Below are 26,837 nucleotides of genomic sequence, written 5' to 3'. Positions count from 1 at the left end.
AAGTGTATCTTCTCTGACTTTTGAATAACCTGCAGCATCTAGTTCAACCCTTAGCACATATGAAGTGTTTAGTAAGAGACTGTGTCTCATAGACTGCCTGGATCCACTCACTTTCTGTCACCCCACCCTCTGGGGTTTTTCCGGGCTCTCATTCCCTTTTGGAGATGATTCACCCAGGAGGGAGGGACATCTGCACACCTGGATTGCAGAGAACCAGGTACAGTGATGACCTACAGATACCTCTGGTTTACAGACATTGGCAGCATGGGTTTTTCAACTATGAAAGTTATAGTAATTATCCTCCAATGCCAGGAATGGAATCCCTTGATAGACCTCAATCTATATTCAAGACTCAAGTCAAGCACCAGCCTGTATTTAAAAACTAAAGAAACAATGGAGGTTTATTGAAATTATGTCATTATAGTTGACAAAGAGAAAATATTTCAACCAAGAACTGAATTGAATAAACCTTTCTCAGAAACTCTCCCTGTTTAATGGGCAATTACAGTGTACCAGCATGGGTGTGCCACAGAGAATCAAAGTCCACAGATACTGATTATATTCCTATCTAGGAAGGATCAGTATGAAATACACATATGATGGGGCTATCGCAGAATGGGATATTTTCCCCCTTTCCTCTCATGTCTCAATATTCCTCTGAGATCTGTGTGAAAGTAAAGTCAAAAAGAATGTTCTTACGTTCTTAAATCCTCTGTAAAGGATCTGAAGCTCTTTCTTGGTAAATTTGCTCTGGGCTTCCAGAAGCTCAAGGGCCTCAGGCCGATGCCTGACAGTGGCCATCTCCAGTTCATCTTCCACGCTGTCTGTGGAAGAAAACAAGAAAGAGTCTTAGGACCAGCCGCTGCTTACCGAGGCTTACACATAGCAACACAGGAAAACAGAAGAATATGTCTGCTAATGTCTGCGATTGTCCACAGAGGAAGGACCCTCACAATGCCAATAAGGCCTTTACATTTCCCAGTTTAAATGCATTAAGCTAAAACACTTGTACATGATTTTTTTTTGCATATTCTGGTCATTAGTGTAGATATTACAACTCTAGCATTCTTTTTAAGATAAAAAAGAGCACAGGAATTTATTTCAGATAATCAGTGCATGATATGATTACCTCAAATAAAAAGTTTAAGTAGCAATATACATTACTCTATAAATCTAACAGTGTAGTAACATATATTTCTTTATTTTTTCCAACATTTAAGTTCAGAGGTACATGTGCAGGATGTGCAGGTTTCTTACATAGGTAAACGTGTGCCACAGTAGTTTGTTGCACAGATCATCCCATTGCCCAGGTATGAAGCCCAGCATCTATTAGCTATTCTTCCTGATCCTCTCCCTCCCCCAACAGGTGCCCAGTGTGTATTGTTCCCTGGCAGTGTGTCCACGTATTCTCATCAATCAGCTCCCACTTACAAGTGAGAACATGCAGTGTTTGGTTTTCTGTTCCTGCATTAGTTTGCTATAGATAATGGCTTCCAACTCCATCTATGTGCCTGCAAATAAAATGATCTCTCTCCTTTTTATGGCTGCATAGTATTCCATGGTGTATATGCACCACATTTTCTTTTTCCAATCTATCATTTGTGGGCATTTAGGTTGATTCTGTGACTTTCCTATTGTGAATAGTGCTGCAACAACATATGCATGCATGTATCTTTATAATAGAATGAATTATATTCCTTTGGGTATATACCCTGTAATGGGATTGCTGGGTCAAATGGTATTTCTGCTTCTAGGTTTTTGAGGAATCACTGCACCATCTTCCACAATGGTTGAACTAATTCAAACTCCCACCAACAGTGTAAAAGTTTCCCTTTTTCTCTACAACCTCACCAGCATCTCTAGCATTTTTAAGGTACAGTTAGAAAAACATAAAAGATCACCAATAGTCCAACCTGGAATTTGTTTCTATATAACAACCACTAGTTATAAACAATGGAATTGTCATTTAATAATAATCAGTTTCGTGCCCTATGTATAATGCAACTACAAGATAGACTCTGCTAATGTTCTCTAAGGATTCCATTGAAATCAGATATTTTGCACAGCTACTTGGGAGGCTGAGGTCGGGGGATTGCTTGAGCCCAGGAGGCTGAGGCTGCAGTGAGCAGTGATGGCACCACTGCAGTCCAGTCTGGGTGACAGGATGAGACCATGTTTCAAACAAACAAACAAACAAACAAAAATAGAACCTTAGACTGTCAGAATTGAAGGACATCTGAAGAAAGATATAAAGAGAGAGAAAGAAGGAAATCTCCCTAATTCATTCTATGAAGCCAGCATCACCCTAATAACAAAACCAGCAAATGACATAACCAAAAGAGAACATTACACACTACAGACTGATATCCTTGATGAACATATATGTTAAAATCCTTAACAAAATACTAGCTAGCCAAATCCAACAACATATCAAAAAGATAATTCACCATGATCAAGTGGGTTTCATACCAGGAATGCAGGGATGGTTTAACATACACAAGTCAATAAATGTGATATACCACATAAACAGAATCAAAAACAAAAATCACATGATCATCTCAGTAGATGCTGAAAAACATTCAACAAAATCTAACATTTCTTTATGATTAAAACTCAGCAAAATTGGCATAGAAGGCACATACCTTAATGTAATAAAAGCCATCTATGACACACCCACAGCCAACATAATATTGAATGAGGAAAAGTTGAAAGCATTCCCTCTGAGAATGGGAACAAGACAAGGATGCCCACTCTCACCACTCCTCTTCAACATAGTATTGGAAGTCCTAGCCAGAGCAATCAGACAAGAGAAAGAAAGGGCATCCAAATTGGTAAAGAGGAAGTCAAACTCTCGTTGTTTGTTGATGACATGATTATTTACCTTGAAAACCCTAAGGACTTCTCCAGAAAGCTCCTAGAACTGATAAAAGAATTCAGCGAAGTTTCTGGATAGAAGATTAATATACAAAAATCAGTAGCTCTTCTAAACACTAACAGTGGCCAAACAGAGAATCAAATCAAGAACTCAACCCCTTTACAATAGCTGCAAAAATATAAAATACTTAGGAATATACCTAACAAAGGAGTCAAAAGACCTCTACAAGGAAAACTACAAAACACTGTTGAAAAAAATCATAAATGACACAAACAAATGGAAACACATCCCATGCTCATGGATGGGTAGAATAAATATTGTGAAAATGACCATACTGCCAAAAGCAATCTACAAATTCAATGTAATCCCCATCAGAATACCACCATTATTCTTCCCAGCATTAGAGAAAACAATTCTAAAATTCATGTAGAACCAAAAAAGAGCCTGCATAGCTTCATAGCCAAAGCAAGACTAAGCAAAAAGAACAAATCTGGAGGCCTCATGCTACCTGATTTCAAACTATACTATAAAGCCATAGTCACCAAAATGGCATGGTACTGGTATAAAAATGGGCACATAGACCAATGGAACAGAATAGAGAATTTGGAAATAAACCCAAATACTTACAGCCAACTGATCTTTGACAAAGCAAACAAAAACATAAAGTGGGGGAAAGGATACCCTTTCAACCAATGGTGCTGGGATAATTGACTAGCCTCATGTAGGAGAATGAAACTGGGTCCTCTTCTCTCATCTTATACAAAAATCAACTCAAGATGGATTAAGGACTTAAATCTAAGACCAGATGCTGTACAATTTCTAGAATATAACATTGGAAAAACCCTTCTAGATATTAGCTTAGGCAAGGATCTCATGACCAAAAACCCAAAAGCAAATGCAATAAAAACAAAGATAAATAGCTGGTACCTCATTAAACTATAGAGCTTTTGCATGGCAAAAGGAACAGTCAGCAGAGTAAACATACAACCCACAGAGTGGGAGAAAATCTTCAATATCTACACATCTGACAAAGGACTAATATCCAGAATGTACAATGAACTCAAATCAGTAAGAAAAAAACCAACAATCCCATCAAAAAGTAAGTTAAGAACATGGACAATTCTCTAAAGAAAAACAAATGACCAACAAACATGAAAAAATGCTCAACATCACTAATGATCAGGGAAATGTAAATCAAAACCACAATGCAGTACCACCTTTCTCCTGCAACAATGGCCATAATCAAAAAATCAAAAAACAGTAGATGTTGGTGTGGATGCAGTGAACAGGGAACACTTCTACATTGCTTGTGGGAATGTCAACTAGTCCAGCCATTATGGAAAACAATGTGGAGATTTCTTAACTAAAAGTAGAACTACAATTTGATCCATCAATCACACTACTGGGTATCTACCTAAAGCAACAGAAGTCACTATTCAAAAAAGATACTTGCACACGCATGTTTACAGTAGCACAATTCACAATTGCAAAATCACGGAACCAACCCAAATGCCCATCAATCAACAAGTGGATAAAGAAACTGATATATTTATATAATGGAATACTACTCAGCCATAAAAAGGAATGAACTAATGGCATTTGCAGTGACCTGGATGAGACTGGAGACTATTATTCTAAGTGACATAACTCAGGAATGGAAAACCAAACATCATGTGTTCTCACTGATTTGTGTGAGCTAAGCTATGAGGACACAAAAGCATACGAATGATACAGTGGACTCTGGGGACCTCGGGAGAAGAATGGGAAAGAGGAGAGGGATAAAAGACTACAAATATGGTGCAGTGTATACATGGGTGATGGGTGCACCAAAATCTCACAAATCACCACTAAAGAACTTACTCATGTAACCAAATACCACCTGCACCCCAATAATTTATGAGGAAAAAAAAGAATTGAAGGACATCTGCTTATTTTACAAGTAAAGTGAAAAAAGAAATCAGGTATTTTGACTTGAGCTACAAAATAAAATGTTCAGATTAGGTGCTGACATGGGTAAAGTAACCAGCAGCCAGTCGGTTTCATGGGTACATACTGGATGAACGGGGGCCTATGGGATGTTCTATTTAAGTCCATTTTGTAGTCAATAGAGTCAATAGGTATAGATAAGCTTTAAAATACTGTACTTTGCTTTGTGAATTATGTTTACACTATAATTTCTCAAAGATGTTTTATGCAAAAGGGAATTTCGTGCCCATAGATGTTTGGAAAATGCTGTGAACTTTAATATAATTTTGTCACAAAATATTAAAAAATGTAGGTTTGAGAAGACCTGTAACAAAGAGTCCTGTTTAACTTTGCATAACCCAAATGACCCCAAAGGTATTTGTCCACAGAACCTTTTCTGGCCCAAGTAACATCTGGTAATATCTGCACATTTGCCCTAGGGTCATGTAAGCACAAGTCTGAAAGATTTGGAAATATATTAGGGTTTAGGTGCTTGTGTCTCAAAGAATATCATCCTTCAGTCCAGCTCCTTTGAAGTAGGGTCAAATGGTGGCCTAAAGGAATTCTCTCTGTTGTGTAAACCAATCTACACCTCAGATGAAGAACTTAGCAGGAATAAAGACATCCAGGCTCAGTATGAAGCCATGGCTTCCCTTTTCTATCCTTTCTTCTTGACTACACATTCTAGACTCAGAGAGAAGGATCTAAAGATAACAGTCAGCTCCTCTCGTCCCAGGACCACTAGGACCCCAATCCCTTGTCCCATGGGTCAGTTGGAAATGTAGTCCTCTTTGCCAATGTTGAGTCATTTTTGACACTACCTCTTGCTAACATCTGCTCTTCCTTATTGCTCTGCCTCACTGAGAACACTGAGGGGCCAAAGCTCTCACTTGGCAAAGAAGAGAAGGTCAGTGGTACCCTAATCTTAGCATATCTTAATTACTGCCCTCAAGGAGTTTACAAAAAACAACAACAACAACAACAACAATATTGGTGATGAAACAAACACTTGGAGTGGCTATATTTGTGAAAATGAGTAATAGATAAAAACAAACATTTGCTTTGTACTTTTTATATTATAATAACTTATCTGGAAAGAGTGAAATAGAAAAGCTTCAGAATAGTGATTGATGAATAAAAACAATAGGAAAGGACATGAAAAGATGAGAAGGCTAAGAATAAACTGAGCAGACAAGGATAAAATTGGTGGGAAAGTAAGTAGTTGTGCTCCTGAAGTATGTGGGAAGAGCTAAAAGTAGCTGGAAAAGGGCACCTAGGCATTAACAAATTGATCTGGGCTTTATGGGGAAAATCAAAAAAGCCAAAATGGGGCTCCTTCAATTTTCTCCTTCATTCATTTGAACAAATGGGTTGATTCTATTCAATGGGTCCTGAGATAGAAAAGATGACGGAAAATGTTGCTTTTAGACTGCTGTTGATCCAATGACTTCAACTATGTTGTATTACTGTATTTGCCAATGCAGGAGCAAATACCGTGTGATAGACCTTATGTAAATAGACAATATCGAATAGAAAGGGTATGCTTTCTTGAACAATATCTGATGTAATCTCCTTTTGAATCATTTATAGTGCAATTTCTTCAACCTAAAATGTTCCACTTTCCTTTTCCACCTGTTAAAATGTATATATCTTTCATGATCCAATTTAAAGATAAGTGCCTCATCTCTGAAGTCTCTCTGGATTGTCCCACTATGCAGAATTGATGACCTCCTGGTCATCGTTCCTACACTCTGGTTCTTGTATAGCATGTAAAACATAACATCACGATCTGCTCATGTTTGTTTTCTCCATTGTGAGTATTTTTGCAGACAAGATCAATATCTTACATGTCTTGTTTATCCTGTGAACCTAACAGGGAGTCTGATACTCCTTTGTCACTTAAGAATAATCTGGTAAACAAACGATGTTCCCGCTCAACTTTATGATCCTCTCCAATCCCTTGAATATTTGCTGCCCTATAGGGAAATAATTTTCAAACTGAAATTTGTGGCCCGTTGGTGGACCTCAAATGTCTTCTTCAGAATCACTATGTTCTCTATTCATTGTGTTGGGAAATACAGCAAAAGTACAGGGGATTTTAATTACATTTTCTGAGCAGTCTTTCAATCATAACATAACCTTGTCTAGACCTAGTGACCCTCTACACAGGAAAGAAACAAAACAGCGGATTAACTTCTGGGCCTTTGTATTGGGCAGTAATCTGAGCTGTGCTACAAACAGAGTTTCTTTCTCTGCAGATGCAAAGTCTGAGACAAAAGACACAGGGCTGGAGGATCAGTATAATTGAATTAAGTGTGTATGACAGGATGATCATCACATGCAGCATTTAAAAAAAAAAAAAAACAAAATAAAACAAAAGAAAACAAAAAACGCTCTTGAAGTGTCTGCCTGTGGGCTCTCTTGCTTTTCCAGCAGTCTGGTACCTTACTTCTTAATGACTCCTACCTGCCAAAGGGCTGTTTCTACGTCTAGGCAGCTGACAGGCTCTAAAAACAAAACTGAAATCATCAGCAATCACCAGCATACAATAAGTTATAAAAGCAACACCACTACCATCCTGTCTAACACGGTGAAACCCGTTCTCTACTAAAGATACAAAAAAATTAGCCAGGCATGGTGGCGGGCGCCTGTAGTCCCAGCTACTCGGGAGGCTGAGGCAGGAGAATGGCGTGAACCTGGGAGGCGGAGCTTGCAGTGAGCCGAGATCGCACCACCGCACCCCAGCCTGGGCGACAGAGGGAGACCTCGCCTCAAAAAACAGCAACACCACTGAACCCAATCAACTCTGATTCCTGAAGGCAAACTGTGGGGAGCACAGCGTGATTCGCATGTAGGACTGTGAATTCTCGTTGTGACTCAGCCACCGTGTAAGAGCCTGCATTTTGGGCGGTTTTAACCCAGTGCCTAACATTTATTGAGCCCCTGTTGTATCCCAGGAGATGGGCAAGGTGCTTGATTGGCATAATCCTAATCCTCACAATAACCCCAGAGTGAGGTGTAATTGTTTATTTTTCACATACATGGAGACTGAGTCTCATGGATATGAAGAAATTCATGACCAGAAGTCAAATATGTATTTATATATATATATAAACATATACGTATATCTTATGCATATATAATGGGTTTCCATATGTATACACAGGGACAGGATTTACACCCAGGTCTTTGATGCTACAGCTTATGTTCTTTCCACTTCGCCACAGTCTCTTTCAATACCAACAGAAATAATGATATAAATAATGATAACCTCTCTTCTCTCTTATTTTGTCAAACTCCTCAGAAAAGTTAACTATATTCATTAGATCTGTTTTCTTGCTCTCCCCTTAATCTACTGCAGGCTGACTTCTGGTTCTATGGTGGACTGAATTGTGTCCCTCCTCAAATTCATATGTTGAAGGTCTAACCCTGTATTTGGAGGTAGGGCCTTTAAGAAGATAGTTAAGGATAAGCTGGGAGTGGTGGCTCACACCTGTAATCCCAGAACTTTGGGAGGCCAAGGTGGGTGGATCACCGAGGTCAGGAGTTTGAGACCAGCCTGGCCAACAGGGCAAAACCCCAGTCTCTATTAAAAATACAAAAAATTAAGCGGGCGTGGTGGTGGGTGCCTGTAATCCCAGCTACTTGGGAGGCTGAGGCAGAAGAATCCCTTCAACCCGGGAGGCAAAGGCTGCAGTGAGCCGAGATCTTACTACTGCACTCCAGCCTGGGCAACGAGAGTGACGATACATCTCAAAAAAAACAAAAACAACAAAAGGTAAGGATAAATAAGGTCATAAAAGCTTTGTAGGATTGATGTCCTTTTAAGAAGAGGAAGACACACCAGGAATGTTGGGGTACCTCAAATGTCTTCTTGGGCTCACAGAAGAAAGGCCATGTGAAGACGGAGTGGGAAGATGTTGCATGGCTGGTACCTGGACCTTGAACTTCCAGCCTTCAGAACTGTGAGAGAATAAATTTCTGTTGCTTAAGCCAACCAGTCTGTGGCATTTTGTTGCGGCAGCCCTAGCAAACTAATATATCTACCTATATTCAAATGACACACAACACTGATAAAAGCAGGTCTTGTTAGCCACAAAGTTTGCACAGTGAGTGCTGGGCAGTTTGCTAGCCAATTATGTCATTTCATCTTCACAACACCTTTCAAGAGAAGGATTATCACCCCTATTTTATAAATGAGAAAATTGAGGCTTGGAAAGTCTAACTTGGCCATAACTCAAGTAACCCTTGGCCAAATGGCTAGTTAGCAAACAAGGTGAAGACAGGTGTCTTCAGCAGCCCAAAGTCCAGGTTACTGAGCACTGTGCTGGGAATGTCAATAGCAACCATCACCCTATGGAGAACTTTTGCTCTAAGCCTGGTTGTATATTATCTGCTTTTAATACAGACAGAAGTTCAGTGAGATAGCTACATTTTACAAGAAGTCATGTAGCCCTCATTCTACAAGGAGTAAAGTGGGACTCACATTTCTTAAATAACTTACTCAAGGTCACACAGCTTCTAAATGACAGGGCTGGGATTTAATCCCTGGCTTTTTGACACCAAAGACCATGAGCTTAGTCAATATGCTATTTCAAGAGATGGCAACAATTAAATTACTTGGTTCAAAATCCTAGGGGATAAAAGATTTTAAATCACTAACTAGTTGGCTGCTGAGCCTCCAATGCCTGGATTTCTTTCCAGGGAAAATATGCCTCGGGCACCTTCAGATCACCAGACCAGCCAGACCAGCCGACAAAGCTGTGCTGATAAGAAACACATGGTAGAATAAGGTACGAAGTGATGGGATCTCAGAGCTGGAAGGAACACAGGAAGTTGTTTTTCTGCATTTTACCCCTGTGAAATTTAGATTTGGGAAAGATGAATGTTTCGTTTGAGACAAAAACCAGAACCAGATGGGACTCTGGCCTCTGGAGTCATCTCCAGGCCATGCCGACATATCATCACTCAGGCATCTTGCAGAGGAGCCAGTTCAAACGTGTATTTGCATCCAGAGATAAGCGAAATACAAATAGTATTTTAATTCATGGAGCTTCTAACAAATTTAATTTTAATCAGACAACAAATTCCCAAACCCAGACACCCTTGAGCTTCCTGGCTGTCTCTTTTTGTCCTTTGTTCTTTAGATTTCCGTCTCTCAGGGCCGAGGTTGTCCTAAGTTTGACTCAACAGTCCCCTCAGGCCATGACACAATTGGGCTAGAAATTGGAATTCAAACCATTTGGGAACAACAGAATGAGTTTTAAAAATAGGCCTCGTTCTCCCCTTTCTCACAACTTCTCTTAAAGTACAATAGAAGCTTGGTACAGCTCAACTCATAATTATGCAAATTTGACTCTGAGGTCAAACCATGCTGTCCAGAACACGACTACAGAACATCTTGCCTTACAAACAGATGTGAGTGTGAGTCCTACCTTCTGAAGACATGCTTTGGAAACAAGTCTTCTAATGCAGAAACCAAATCATATTATGAAGAAGAACGTCACTTTTTGAGAAAGCTGATTCAGAACTCAGGCCGTGTGCGCAGAGGCGAGTCCTTGTCTATAAAGCATGAAGCACTGTGAGGCTGTTGGCTTCGTTCTTTTACTTAGGTCCTGCCAAAAGACTGGAAGGATTATCTTACTTGGCACCCTGAAGGTGCTGCATAAGATAATGTGAAATAAATAACTACTTGAAGCATTCCAAGAACAGTGAGTGTATCTACAGCAGGTCTCATTTTTTTTTTCTTTTCTTCTTTTATCTTGAGATGGAGTCTCGCTCTTGTTGCCCAGACTGGAGTGCAGTGGCGCAATCTCGACTCACTGCAAGCTCCGCCTTCCAGGTTAAAGCAATTCTCCTGCCTCAGCCTCCCAAGTAGCTGGAATTAGAGGAACGCCCCACCACACCTGGCTAATTTTTGTATTTAGTGGAGATGGGGTTTCACTGTGTTGATTAGGCTGGTCTCAAACTATTAACCTCAGGTGATCCACGTGCCTCGGCCTCCCAAAGTGCTGGGATTATAGGCGTGAACCACCGCACCTGGCCCCATTTCTAAATACAACATGACTCTTATTTAAAAATAAATGTATCCATTTGTCATTCTAAAGATATTATAAATATTGTAACTTTAAAATTCTATTTGAGCTGAAATTAATTTGTCTAGACAAAGCTTCAGCCTGCTTGACTTATATTGTTTTATCTCATTGATAAAAATACCCTCTGAGCCATTACTCCTAATGTTTACGTTTTATTACATTGGCCTAAGAGTGAGTTGATCCATATGGCAATAACGTCATAATAAGGTTGGCCACTTTCTAATGATATGTTATATATTATTAGATATTTAGAAGCTTGGTCCAGTGGTGGATACCGGAGGAAGATTTCCAGTGCTGAAAGATTCTTGACCATAGCATTCGATACTATTCCTGAGAACTTCTAGGATAAGGAGGTGATGCTATTGTTTGTTTAATGTTCAAGTCTGATATGTCAGGACAAAGAAAAAGCTGCCTGGAGGAAGATTTCCAAAGCGAATTTTCATGGCACTGTTATAATTTATTTCCGCCCCTCTTTTCTACTGCAAAAACTTGCAGGGGGATGACAATATACTCACCATTCCATTCCTCGATTCCACTGCTCACAAAGCTCAAAGAGGGTGTCATGATAATCAGCTGAGGAAATAGTTTCTTGGGTGGAGGAATTTGCTGAAGTCCGCACAGCTGTGCGGCTGATGAGTGTGGGCAGGGGGAGCCAGGACCTGCCCCAAACATGTCTTTCCTCTTCCTGTTACATCATTTGACCTTCTTGGATAGAGAGTTTAAACTGGGGCCGGGTCCTGTAAGCAACTCTTTAGGCTTTGACAATTTTAAATGCTTTATTGCAAGAATGCAGAGGTCTAGGAACTCCCTTGCCTTTTCCTATCTTTATTACTATTCACCCAGTCACCTACCAAGAATTATTTTCAGGTGCACTTGGAGAGTATAGAAGCAATTAATTCCAAGCTGATCACACACAGGCTGCAAGTAGAGAGCAATCAATCCATTCGAAACACTGCGGGTGTCCTAGGCCTTCCCAGACCATCCTGAGCAATTGGAATCCTGATGTTTTAGTTAGTTTGACATGTATTTCTGCAACCCTGGCCCTCAATGTACGTTAGAACCAAAATACAAAAACAAACACCAAAAAATGAACAAAACATTTATAATTAGTACTTTATCTTATTTAATATTTGTATATCACATTGAAAATGAACACTTCTTAAAAATGGCCATTTAGTTTGAACGCCTTCTGTTATAGGTGCTTGTTGGCAATGACATTGCAATTTCCATTCCAGGAGAATGAGAATTGCTTTGCAATTTCATAATTGAATTCAATCACTTGTGAAATATAACAACCCAGTGGTGAACAGCTGAAGCTATTTGTCACAGCACTTATGAAATAGATTGTCTCTACCTTATTTGTAAACATAAAAAACTCTTCAACAAGCTTAGATTTTAAAAAATAATCACCTAATTGGAATGCTTATTATCAGCATTAACCATATTATTACTACAGCATCATGAATGGCCTCTTATGGTAGGAGTTATTATTATTATTATTATTATTATTTTGAGAAGGAGTCTTACTCTGTCATCCAGGCTGGAGTGAAATGGTGTGGTCTCAGCTTATTGCAACCTCCACCTCCTGGGTTCAAGCGAGTCTCCCGCCTCAGCCTCCCAAGTAGCTGGGACTATAGGCACGCACCACCACACCTGGCTAATTTTTGTATTTTTAGTAGAAAAGGGTTTCACTTTGTTGGCCAGGCTGGTCTCAAACTCCTGACCTTGTGATCCTCCTGCCTCGGCCTCCCAAAGTGCTGGGATTACAGACATCAGCCACTGTGCCTGGATGAGTTATTATTTTTTAGGTGGTAGGGTCTCAAATGATTTTTGGTAAATGAGAAAAACAAAAATTATATCACCAGTCATTATACACAGACAGAAAATCTACAATAGGAATGCTGAGGGGGCAAAGGAAGGAAACAAGAAATTTAATTGAACTTACACATAAAGACAGACCAGAAGAGACTGATATTCTCTTCAGGAAAGGCAAAAGCTGAGAGGGATTATGAGCAAAGAGAAAAATTTTAAAAAGCAATGGTACATGGAGAGAGATGAAGAAAGCCCAGATTAGTTTATGAAATTAAAAATGCCCTATCCAAGGAGTGTCTCTTGAACTTTGATAGACTTTCTCCTATTTGTCCTAAAAATCTAATATTAAGACACATGTATGTGTATATTTATTACAACACTATTCACAATAGCAAAGGCATGGAATCAACCTAAATGCCCATCAATGGTAGACTGGATAAAGAAAATGTGGTGCATATATACCATGGAATACTATGCAGCCATGAAAAAGAACAAGATTATGTCATTTGCAGAAACATGGATGGAGTTGGAGGCCATTAGCCTTAGCAAATTAATGCAGGAACAGACAACCAAATAACATATGTTCTCACTTATAATTGGGAGCTAAAAGATAACACATGGATACATAGAGGGGAACAACAGACACTGGGGCCTACTGGAGTGTGGAGGGTGGGAGGAGGAAGAGGATTAGGAAAAATAACTAGTCAGTACTAGGCTTAATGTGACTGCCAAGTGGGTTCACCTTACCCACTGCCTAGACAGAGCCAATTTATCAAGACAGGGGAATTGCATTGGAGAAAAAGTAATTCATGCAGAGTCAGCTTTGCAGGACACCAGAGTTTTATTATTACTCAAATCAGTCTCCCGGAGCATTCAGAGGTGGGAGTTTTTAAGGATAATTTGGTGAGTAGGGGCTCAGGAAGTGGGGAGTGCTGATTCGTCAGGTTGGAGATGGAATCATAGGGGGCTCGAAGTGGGGTTTTCTTGTTGTCTTCTGTTCCTAAGTGGGATCTCAGAAATGGTTGAGTCAGATTATCGGTCTAGGTGGTATCAGCTGATCCACTGAGTGCAGGGTCTGCAAAATATCTCAACCCCTGATCTTGGGTTTGACAATAGTGATGTGATCCCCAGGAGCAATTTGGGGAAGTTCAGACTCTTGCAGCCAGAGTGACCCCTAAACTATAATTTCCAATCTTGTAGCTAATTTGTTAGTCCTGTAAATGCAGATTGGTGCCCAGGCAAGAAGGGAGTCTTTTCGGGAAAGGGCTATTATCAATTTTGTTTCAGACTCAAACCGTACACTAAATTATTTCCCAAGATTAGTTCAGCCTACGCCCAGGAATGAACAAGGACAGCTTAAAGCTAGAAGCAAGATGGAGATCTCTTTCACTGTCATAATTTCCTCAGTTAAACTTTTGCAAAGGAGGTTTCATTCATACCTGGGTATTTATGACCAGACAAAATAATCTGTACAACGAACCCCTGTGACATGAGTTTACCTATGTAACAAACCTGCACATGCACCCCTGAATTTAAAAGTTAAAAAAAAAGTTGAATACACAGAGATAGAGAATAAAACAATGGTTAAAGTGGGGAGGAACTAGGGAGATGTTGTCAAGGTATAGAAAGTAACATATAGGATGAACAAGTCTAGAGATCTTAAATTACAACATGAAAATTATAGTTAATATTGTATTGAATTTTGGATCTTTGCTAAAATAATAGATTTTAGGTACTCTTACTACATATGAAAAATGGGTAACTATGTGAGATAATGAATATGTTACTTTGCTTGACTAGAGTAACTGTTTCACCATTTATATGTATATCAAAACATCACGTTGTATACCATAAATATATATAATAACATTTCAAAACGTTTATACAACTTCTGAAATTGAGTCAGTAATAAAGAATCTGCCAACTAAAAAAAGCCCCGGACCAGATGGACTCACAGCTGAATTCTACCAGACATACTAAGAACTGATACCATTCCTACTAAAACTACTCTAAAATATCAAGGAGGAGGAGCCTCTCCCTAACTCATTCTATGAAGCCAGCATCAGCCTGATACCAAAGTCTGGCAGAGACTCAACCAAAAATGAAAATTTCAGACTAATATCCCTCATGAACATAGACACAAAAATCCTCAAGAAAATACTAGCATATTGAATCCAGCAGCACATCAGAAAGTTAATACACCACAATTAAGTAGGCCTTGTTCCTGGAATGAAAGGTCGGTTCAACATACGCAAATCAATAAATGTGATTCACTACAAAAACAGAATCAAAAGCAGAAACATTATGATCATCTCAATAGACGCAGAAAAAGCTTTCAGTAACACCCAATATCCCTTTATGATAAAAACCCTCAACAGACTGGGCATCTAAAAAACATAGCTCAAAATAATAAGAGCCATCTATGACAAACCCACAGCCAGCATCATACTAAATGGGCAAAAGCTCCAACCATTGTCCATGAGAACTGGAACATGACAAGGATGCTCACTCTCACTACTCTTATTCAACATGGTATTGGAAGTCCTAGCCAGAGCATTCAGGTGAGAGAAAGAAATAAAAGACATTTAAATAGGAAAGGAAGAAGTCAAACTATCTCTCTTCACTGATGATATGACTCTATACCTAGAAAATCCTAAAGACCCTTTCAAAAGGTGACGAGAATTGATAAACAACTTTAGTAAAGTTTCAGGATAAAAAACCAATGCACAAAACTCAGTAGCATTTCTACACACCAACGATGTCCAGGCTGAAAGTGAAATCAAGAACACAATCTCAATTACAGTATTCACAAAGAAAATAAAATACATAGGAATACAGCTCGCCAAGGAGGTGAAAGATCTTTACAAGGAGTACTACAAAATACTCTTGAAAGAAATCAAAGTGACACAAATAAATGGAAAAGCATTTCATGCTTGCAGATTGAAAGAATCAGTGTTGTAAAAATGACCATAGTGCCCAATGCAATTTATAGATTAAATACTATTCTTGTCAAACTACTAAGAACATTCTTCACAGAATTAGAAGAAAACTATTCTAAAATTCATATGGAATCAAAAAACAGCCAGAATAGCCAAAGCAATCCTATAAGCAAAAGAAAAAGTAAAACAGAAACAAAGCCCAAGATATCACACTATCTGATTTTACCTCTACTATAAAGCCACAGTAACCAAAAGAACTTGGTACTGCTATACACACAGACACCTAGACCAATGAAACAGAATAGAAAACCCAGAAATAAAGTCACACACCTACCACCGTCTGATCTTTGACAAGGCTGACAAAAACAAGCAATGAGGAAAGGACTTCCTATTCAATGAATGGAGCTGGAATAACTGGCTAACTATATGCAGAAGATTGAAAGTGGACCCCTACCTTTCACCGTATACAAAAGTTAACTCAAAATGGATTAAAGATTTCAATGTAAATCTCAAACTATAAAAATCCTGGAAGACAATCTAGGGTATACTTTTCTCAACATCGAGTGGCAAATAATTTTTGGCTAAGTTCCCAAAAACAATTGTAACAAAACAAAAATAGACAAGTGGGACCTAATTAAACTCAAGAGCTGCTGCACAGAGAAAGAAACTATCAATAGAGCAAACAGATAACCTACAGAATCGGAGAAGATACTCACAAACGATGTACCCAACAAAGGTCTATTACCAAGAATCTATATGGCAGGGAACTTAAATCAACAAACAAAAAACAAATAACCCTCTTTAAAAATGGGCAAAGGACATGAATAAACATTTCTCAAAAGAAGACACAGAGGTGGTCAACAAACATGAAAAAATGCTCAGCATTACTAATCATCAGAGAAATGTAAATCAAAATGACAATGAGATACCATCTCATACCAGTCAGAGTGGCTATTAGAAAGTCCAAAAACAGATGCTGGTGATGCTGCAGAGTAAAGGGAATTCTTACACATGGTGGGAATGTAAATTGGTGCAGCCATTGTGGAAAGCAGTCTGGAGATTTCTCAAAGAACTTAAAACAGGGCTACCATTTGACCCAGCAATCTCATTACTGGGTACACTCCCAAAAGAAAACAAATAATTCTACCAAAAAGACACATGCACTCATATGTTCATTGCTGTGCTATTCATAATAGCAAAGAAGTGGAATCAACCCAGGTTCCCATCAGTGGTAGATTGGATTAAGAAAATGAGGTACACAGACACCATGAAATACTATGCAGCCATAAAAAAGAAGGAAATCTTGTGCTTTGCAGCAACATCAATGGGGCTGGAAGCCATAATCCCAAGCAAATTAACATAGGACTAGAAAAACAAATACTGTTTGTTCTCACTTCCAAGTGGGAGTTAAACATTGAACACACGTGGACATAACTATGGGAAAAGACACTACAGACTGCCGGGACAGGCAGACGTTAAAAAACTACCTATTGGGTACTATGCTCTCTACCAGGGTGACAGGATCCTAATTCCAAACCTCAGCATGATGCAACACTCCGATGTAACAAATCTGAACATGTACCCACTGTATCTAACATAGAATTTGAAAAAGAAGAGCATTATTGTAAAGAGATAGACATATGGAAAATGTATTTATGCAAAACGTCATGTCTAATTCATAAGATGTTACTGCGTTGCTTTAGAAAGCAGGCAGTAAAAAGATGGAATTGATTACCTAGTGAGTTAAATAGAGTTTGGATAAGCATAGTTATAATAAATTTTTGGTGGTATATTAGGGGGATGATTTGCAGCTAATATCAGTGATGACAATAGTATTCTTCACTAAAACATTTATCCATCTATGTTTAAAAAAGCTATTAGGAAAACTGAGCAGTGATCTGGGTTTTGTTATGTTCCTTCTACTTTTAAACTAGTTTCCTCCTTGGCCTTAATTCTCCCACATGTTTAATGGCCTAGAAATAGAACAAAAAAAAGTAGTTGATATTATAGAATAAGGTAACTGTGAGCATTACATGAGATGGTACATGTGTCTGGCACATAGTAAACATTCAATTAATGATATTGTTGTTCGTATAATGTGTAGTGGTATTAGTATTATTTGCAGTAATATCCAGTGTTATCTTCAACACTAGGAGCAGAACAGTGCCTGGGAGTACTAATTCTGACAAATTATTCAGTTCGTCTGAGCTTTCCTTCTTGGGTCTATTTCCCAGCTCTGGCACTGGACAATGTGTTTAACCTCTCCAAGCCTCAATTTTAAAATCTATAGACTGGGGATAATACTTGTATCAATTTCTTAAAGTTGTTTTAAGAGATTTAATTACTGGCAGGCAGTAATAATAAATGACAGTAATGATGACTACTAATAATTATTGCATACATACTAATTGAGGTGTTATTCTAGAACATTTAGGAGTGAGGGGTCTAACACAGCACTTTCTGAGTTTGAATCATTTTTCTGACTCTTGTTAGCTCTGTGTGACCTTGGGCAAAGTGCTTAGTCTATACCTCGGTTTCTTCAATAAAAGGGGAAGAGCAATGGGACCTACTATAAAATGTTGTCAGGAGGTTGAAATAAAATAACGTGAATAAAACATGTAAAATAGTGGCTGGCACACAGTGTTTAAAATACTTATTATATCGCTGAATTATGAAAATGGTCTTTGAGGTGAGTATGATTTTGCCCGTTTTCGATGGGTACATTGAGATACAGAGAAATTGAAAAACTTGTCCAAAGATACACAGTGATAAGGTTTGGCTCTGTGTGCCCACCCAGATCTCATGTTGAATTGTAATTCCCAGTGTTGGGGGAGGGACCTGGTGGGAGGTGACTGGATCACGGGGGTGGATTTCTTCCTTGTTGTTCTTGTGATAGTGAGTTCTCATGAGATCTAGTTGTTAAAAGTGTGTAGCACTGCCCCCTTCACTCTCTCTCTCCCACTCCACCATGTGAAGAAGCTGCTTGCTTCCCCTTCACCCTTCCATCATGATTGTAAGTTTCCTGAGGTCTCCTCAACCATGCTTCCTCTACAGCCTGTGCAACTGTGAGTTAATTAAACTTCTTTTCTTCATAAATCACCTAATCTTAGGCAGTTCTTTCTAGCAGTGTGAGAACAAACTAATACACACGGCAAGGGTAATTCTGTTTTGAAAAAATACTTGCCCCCCAAATTGTACCCAGCTGCTTCATTTTGCAGGCACTATTTGCTGTTGAATTGCTAATCATGGGATCCACTAGAAAACACAGCTCCCTGAGGACCATTTATACTCTTCCTGTTTGGAATTGATAGGGGAATAAAGACCATCTTTTGGAATAGAATTTGAGACAATAACTGAGCTTTATAGTCTGTCATTTCCTCCCACACACCTTATGATTTAATATCCTGGATGGTTTTCTATTCCCTGAATGAAGACTAAATTGTCAACTTCTGTGTTTTTGCTTATTCTATCCCCTATAAATGAACTTGCTGTTCTTCCTCCTCAATCTACTCTGTCTCTATTCTCTCAGGCTCATTTCAGTGGGGAAGGGGCTTCGCAGAGGAGAAGCCTCCTGGGACATTCACACACCCTGTGCACTTGTCAGCTCTGATGGCTTTATATATCAATGACTTCTTTGAATATCTGTCATTTCCTTTGTGATATAAACATTTAGAGGCAAGAGATCTATCTTGATTATCTTATTACCACTAATGCCCAGTATGGCCTGGCATTTATTCATTTATTTATTAAATATCGATTGAGTGCCTATTATGACCCAGGCATTGGTCAAGGTACAATGGACACTAAAATGAACAAAAACAACAAAATCCTCTCTCCCATGGGCCTGAAATTCTAATGGAAGAGTCACCAATTGGACATCTGAGTGGTGATGTCAAGTGGCTGGAATGGAGACATGGTTCTGAAGTTGATGAGCACAGTCTGGCTGAAGATGTGAATGTCAGAGTCATCACTATATAAGTAATATTAAGACCATCAAACCCAGTGTGATGACTAAGGCAGTATACGTTGGCAGAAAATATAACATTAATTCTTTCGTTTATGGAACGAAGGAATACATTAAAAAAAAAAACTAAAAGGGCCAGGGAGTGGCAGGGACTCCAGAGTAGGAAAACCCAAAGCAGGATCAAGCCTAGAAATGACCAGTTTCTAAGAATTACTTTTGCTGTGGGTTTTGTCCCCTGGGGGCATGTCACAGAGCTTCCTGTTCATGGTGGTATTCACCAACAAGAAAATAACTAAGTAGCATGGCTGTATTTAACATTCATTCAACACAGACACAGTTTCCACATGGTCTTTACATATTCTTCATGTCTTCAAACATTTGCCCACGGAAAAACAATGCCTTTGAGTTCTTTTTTCCTCTTAGTCCGGGGCAGCTTGCATGTAAACATGGCATCCAAATAATGATGCCTAAACTCATCTTGATGTGACCAAGATGTGGCAGTCATATGGTAAAACATCATAAAATCTCCCACAACATTATCAAGTGAAAAGAGTTGGAAGTGATTTCAGAGAACTCAGGAAAAATGCTTTGCAAAACAAAGCATGAAAATGTACTGTCCAGACTCTGCCCCCATCTCTCCCATTAGAGTATAAGATCATGGCAGGCTGGATCCATGTCTGGTTTATTCATGGCTACATCACTGGCACCAAGGTGGTAGTGCCATGTAGTCAGCATTGATAAAAATTTGTCAACTGATTAAACGACCTGGGCTTGAGTCCCAGCTTTGCCATTTAATAGCTATGTAATTTAGGACAAGTCACTTAAAACCTCAAGTTTTTAATCTCTTCATCTGCAAACTGGCAATAGTAGTGGCACTTGAACAGTAAGTCTGGAGGGTAAGCAGAATAATGTATTAAATAATTTTTCATAGTGCGTGGCGCATCATAGCAATGAATCCGCATACAGGCTTTCTGTAATGATATGATTTTGACACTGATCCTTCTAACATCTGCTCACCTAAAGCATTAATTTTACACTTTTATTGAAATAAATGTGATTTTTTAAATATCCTCAGGAACACTCAATGAAGAATATGTCCACCTCTAAGCAGAGTCTGGAAACACCATAATATGCTATGGGATTGTTTTTCTCCACAGCCTCAAAGGAGAATGGTTTGCTGAAAGATAAATAAGGTTTTATACTGTTAGTTCATCTCCAGAACTCATCTTTTGTTCTTCTATTTCTTCTTTTTAATGAAACCTTACGAATAAAGGTGGACCAATATTTCTGTAAAGAATTGTTGCCTATCACACTTGGTGCTTCAAAATGCTTGGCAAAAGGCAATTTGAAAGGTAAGAAGGCTAAACTTGAACCCTGCAATCTAAGCAGATAGAAAAACAGTGCTTTGTAGTTTGTAGACCTGGTGGAGTAGAAAATTGAGGCTCTTTGGAGAATTAGGTTCCCATTTCAGCAGAAACCAGACTCATTGACCAGACTCACATTTAGCCCAAATATTACCTCTTAGGCCAATGAAAATGGAAAATAGGTTGTATAGCTCCTACAAGAAGCTACCTTGGTTACCATCATGAAAGTATTACATAAAACAAAGAAGGCTCTCATTTATCTAACAGTCTACACAGTATTTTGTAAGTAGCCATCATTCCACCCATTGTGACCCAAATGAACAGTAACAAAAGTGGAAAAATCAAATGGGAAGCAAAAGACTTAATCATATAGGTAACCTGAAAAAAACAAAAGATGCACTAATCAACAACAAAACTTGTTTAACGCTTGTTTCAAAAATTTGTGTTATTGAAGCATTTAAAGCCAAGATGTCTAAAATAAAACTACTATCTCTCCTTAACTGGCCTTCATGGCCTTCCCTCTATGCGCCTTATCTTGATAAATTTCACCATTATCATTTTGGTGGAGTCACTTCATCTCTTTCCTATCTTTCACTCAATATCACAAATTGTTTTTCAATATTTCCAATTACACACAATTCCACCATGTGTTTCAAATTTATCCTCTCCCTTCCACCATGATTGCCATGTTTAGGACAGTCTAGTGGTAAAGACACTAAGCTTTGGTATTACATCGTTGAAGGTAAAATCCCTGCTTTGATGTGTCATAATTGTTAGGTGCTGGGTGAGTGATTTAATTTCCTTGTTTACTTTTCTCTTTTAAGTGGAGATTATAATTGTACCTTCCTCATAGACTTGCAGTAAATATTAAGTGTAATTGTTCAGGCTTAAAATAGCATTATGCTTAAGTGTTAGCTATTGACACTGTCTTGCATAGACATTTTAAGCAGTTTCCAACTAATTTTCTTGTCTTCTTTCTCTTTCTCTCTCAACAATTTGTCTTCTGACTTATTTTTGGTGTTATATTACCACTCTGAGTTTCAGTTGGTTCATTGTTTCAGAAACCAGTCTCCCACTAAGTTTGGTTATTAGTTTTGACACCCTGTCTGTCTCTTGTCTTCAATTATTGTTCTTGATCCTTTGCTAGTCTTTTCTCTAACTTCAAGTTCACATCATGCCTTCTAAAATTTGGCTCATATCTAGCTCCCTCTACTCTTGGCTGACTAGCCATCCCCAAATGCCAGACAAGATAAAAATCACTCCTCAACTTAAAAACCTCACTTGAAATCCCCATTGCCTCTCTGCAGAGTGAATGCAGCGTAGTGCCCAGGACAGTTTTCAAAATCTGGCCCCAGATCACTTTGCTGGCTGCTTCTCTTTCAGACTTCTTGCCCCTCCTGACTGTCTAAGCTTTGTCTTTTGAAGTACCTAGAATGCTCCTCCTTTTTCTCCCTCTGACGAAATAATTCTTCTCCAAAGGCCCTTGCTGAAATATTAACTCTCTGTGAAATGCACCTAGGTGAGATTGAATTTCACCTATATCACTACAATAGTTGTGATCATCATAGCAGCAGGAGAATAACAGCAAAAGCAGTCAACATTTACTGACCACGTACTAGCCAGGAACTATTCTAAACACTTTACATGCTCATTAATCCTTTGAGCAAACTTACAGATTATTTACTATCATTTCTACCTTATGGATGAGGAAATTGAGGCCCAGAAGGGATAAGTAGCTTAAATAAAGTTTCTATAACTAGTCAGTCACAGAATGAGGATTTGAAGCAAATTGGCTAATCCCAGAGTTATCACGTTCAACTTTTTAACTCTAATAGCTCTCTAGTTTTGCCTCTCACAGCATTCACAGCACTTTACTTGTATTCGTTGTGTCTTAGTGATCTACATATGTGTCTGTTTATTTCAGTACAATGTTAGTCTTCAGATGTATGTGTGTGTTCCCCTGTGCCCGAAACTATTGCTTTTCAAATAGTGCTCCATAAATGTCTGCCATATTGAAGTGAAATTCATTAAATCTGTCAACAGAAAACAGCTGTCCTGACACGCCTACCTTTACCTTTCCTATACTAAAACCTGTGAATGATTTAATGACGACCTCTGGTAGATATGTAATGGACCAGGAAAAAAAAAAAATACAATTTTCCATTTTTCACTAAATATCTATGTGACTTTGGGCAAGCCACTTCATCTCTCCTTTTTTAGTTTGGAAGATGAAGATTATAACCCTTGTAATCTGCCATTATCACAGGAGTTTTATTAAAATGAAATGAGATATTCAAAAGGAAGAATTTTAAAACTTGTAAAAGGCCATACACATGTAAGAAACAAATATTCTAATAGGTAAAACATATAGCCAATATCTAAACGATAGGGCCAATTGGTATTACAGCTAGGTGAAATGGAGTTTCTAATGTTTCCCATGTTCTGCCTTTCATGGACAGTGAAATACCATGAAAGAAGGAAATCTGTGTTAGCTTTGAAACCTCCACCATTTTTCACAGCTAGGAATGATTAATGCCATCTCAATGGCTGCTGCAATGCTAGATCTGGAAAGAGACTTGGGCACAGTCTCTACTTCTTACTCATGGATAGTCAGAGGCCCAGAGAGAAGAAAAAAAACTCATTCAAGGGGCTACCACCATCTTCCTGCACAATATGTGCTGTGTATGAGGGTTCCACACTGAGCAGTTAAGTGGGAAAAGATCTAGTCATATTTTGTTGTAAAACTGACCAGAACGTTGAACGCAACTAGAGAGCTGGTAAAGTATAGAGACTCTGCAGCTCCACTGCTGTGTTCAATCCCTACCCCAACTTCCACACCTCTTGCTGGTGATGTGATTCAGGCAAATTAAATAATCCCTCATGCCTCAGTTTCCTATTCTGTAAAATGGGTATAATCGTGTCCATCTTACAGAGTTATTTTTAGGATATAATGAGTTACACTGTATAAGCCACTTAAAACTGTACCAGGCACATAGTAAGTGCTAAATGTTTGTTAAATAAATAAAAATCACATCTGAGATTTTGAACATAACACTTTTAGGGCTTAATGAAATTGAATGAACCTTGCTTTCTATTAAGAAATACATGAATATTAAATTTACATTCATGGGTTGTGCCTCTGTTCTTCCACAGATTTTCCTGACAACATGCCTAGGTCAGAACCTTTAGCTAAATTCACCAAGGAGTTAGCATGAGATTAATTAACTGTCAGAGGTTAAACATTAAAACAAAATCCTGGAGGTTACTGTTGTATTTTTAATTGTCATCATGTTGGCCGTTCAAGTTGCTTTTTGCAAACAAATCCTCCAACAGCCAAATGCTGATGGTTCCTCTGCCAACAGAAGCATCTAAAAATTTCTATGATCAGTGTGCTACCAGGAAAAACAAAACACACTGAAATGTTTTGCTATATTTGATGCCAAAAACCTGAAACACAGTTAGGAAATTGTGTTTTGCAGTTTTGCAAGGCAATGTACTGATGGTGGCTTATTGATGAGTGGTCTAGTCTCACAATAACCTTGTCGTATTAATGCTCCCATTTCTGCTCAAATCAAAAACAAAAACCCCTGGAATGAAGCTCTAATTTAGTGAATCAATTATTTTGATTGAATGAGGGCACTGAGATAGTACTGGGTAGATGCTGTTACTAGTCAAATTTAGATAAAAATGTGAACGCATACAAATACACAGATAATCATGTGTCGAATGTTTTATCTTTTGTATTTTTTCCTGACCATTATCTAGTAAGTACCTTTTTGTCAAATAATGTCCATTGAATGAATAAGGAACATGACTGCTTTATTCTTTGGTAAAAGAACTGGGGCATAGAGAGATAAAGTGAATTACTCAGAGTTATTCAATGAGGAGACATAACCAGAGACTTGACAGCATTTATTATTTCTTTAAAAAATGTTTGTGCTGACATAAAATATAGTAGCTAGGAATTTCTTGACACTAAGTCATCCATAAAGGAGCTAAATTCCTTAATCCTATAAATAGCTACTCAATATCAATGTACATTTATGAGCCAGTTGTCAGCCTCCAGCCTCCAAGATGTCTTGGAATTGGGAAGCAATCTTTTTTTTTGTTTTTCGAGACCGAGTCTCCCTCTGTCACCAGGCTGGAGTGCAGTGGTGTGATCTTGGCTCACTGCAACTTCTGCCCCCTGGGTTCAAGTGATTCTCCTGCCTCAGCCTTCCAAATAGCTGGGACTGCAGGCGCGGACCACCACGCCCAGCTATTTTTTTTTTTTGTATTTTTAGTAGCGAGAGGCTTTCACCCTGTTGGCCAGGATGGTCTCGATCTCTTGACCTCGTGATCTGTCCACCTCGGCCTCCGAAAGTACTGGGATTATAGGCATGAGCCACCATGCCCGGCCTGGGAAGAAACCTTATAAGAGGAGTGTGACTCTAAGTCTGACTGATGCTAAGTGTGACTGACTCTAAGAATTGTCACTGATCCTGTAGATCACAACACCTGACTCCTAAGATCTACAGACTCTGGAAAATATCTTCCATCATTTAGCCTCCTTCTTTCTCAATGCTGCTGTGCTTCTGGAAGTCTGACCTTTGAGGACAATATTATCTGGACTCCTTGCCCTTCTGGCTTCCCATTGGGTTTGGCCACTGGAGAAGAGGACAAGAGAGAGGTTATAGTACTTATTATTTGGGCTCACTCTTTGGTAAGTTGACAATAGCTGCATTTCTCATCCAAGGACTAGAGCCCTATCTTATTGTTACAGCTAAAGCTATGGCTTTTTCCAGCTTCTGGTAACCAGCAACCTAGAAATGATAACTTTTGCTCTTGCTAACACTGAATGTTTCACAGCCTTATTGGCTCAAGAAACCCTACACATACCTTCTCAAAATGTTCCTTCATTCACCTCTCCCCCATTGCCCTATTTAAATATGCCTTTTGTTTCCTTCCTGGACCTTGACTGACATTGAATCGTAGAATTTCAGTGTTGGAAAATACTGGATTTGAAGTTGAGTTTCTCATTTCAGATTTTCTCAGAAGCTCTGTGATTTTGAGCAAATAATCTCCCTTCTCTAGTCCTCAGTTTCCTCATATATAAAATAGCCTATATTCCTTATAGTAGGCTATTATTATTACTACTATTGTTAAAATACTCTGTAAATCACTTAAAATGCGATGACTATTTCTTTAGAAACCATCTAGTCCAATTGGCTTTCTTGTGTGCCAAGCACGTGAAATTGTCTTTCCCTCTCCTTGAATTTTTTCAGTAAGTCTTCTTCTATGAGTATGATGGTCTCATATCTTGCAATCAGACAGTAAGTGTATCGGTATCACTGGAGTAAGGTTCTTTTGGGTATAGGGTTTTGTTTATTCAATTTCTCAGGTGTGGGATGCTGCTCAAATCATTACAAGCTTTTCAGGCCACAGCTATCTCAACTGTGAATTGGGTAAAACCTACCCTCCTGCAGGCAAAAGGCCAGATCTAATGTTTTCTGTTTTTTTTTTTTTTTTTCCAATTTGAAGATTTACATTAGGAAAAACAGCAACTACTACTGCAGACCTATAAGAGCTCCCTCAATCAATATCAGGGGTCATCAGTGCACTCAGCCTGCTAAAGTGATGAAGACAGCAGGCTATGGAGTCAGAATTCTAGCTCTGCCAACTGGGGCATTTGTTTTGTTTCTTGGTGCCTCAGTTTTTTTAGTCATTCTATGTACCTACCTCAAAAGGTGGTCGGGAACATCAAGTGAGTTCATCCTTGTCATTGATTCATGCTCATGATATTTCCTATACTAAATACTTTGCATCGATTATCTTATTTAGTTC

At 38.7% G+C, this 26,837-nt stretch overlaps 1 protein-coding gene across 8 annotated transcripts in view; it reads right to left on the bottom strand.

The window, feature by feature from the left end:
* KCNIP4 (potassium voltage-gated channel interacting protein 4) overlaps positions 1–26,837 on the bottom strand; it is a 1,168,224-nt gene that overhangs the window by 120,156 nt on the left and 1,021,231 nt on the right. For all 8 annotated transcript variants that reach the window (XM_003898535.4, XM_017959305.3, XM_031664098.1 and 5 more), the window contains one exon: positions 700–824. In XM_003898535.4, the coding sequence (XP_003898584.3) occupies positions 700–824 (125 nt within the window). The remainder of the gene's footprint in view (positions 1–699; positions 825–26,837) is intronic.

The sequence above is a fragment of the Papio anubis genome, chromosome 3, assembly GCF_008728515.1.
Source record: "Papio anubis isolate 15944 chromosome 3, Panubis1.0, whole genome shotgun sequence".
NCBI lineage: Eukaryota > Metazoa > Chordata > Mammalia > Primates > Cercopithecidae > Papio > Papio anubis.
This window is presented reverse-complemented; position numbering and strand designations above follow the sequence as displayed.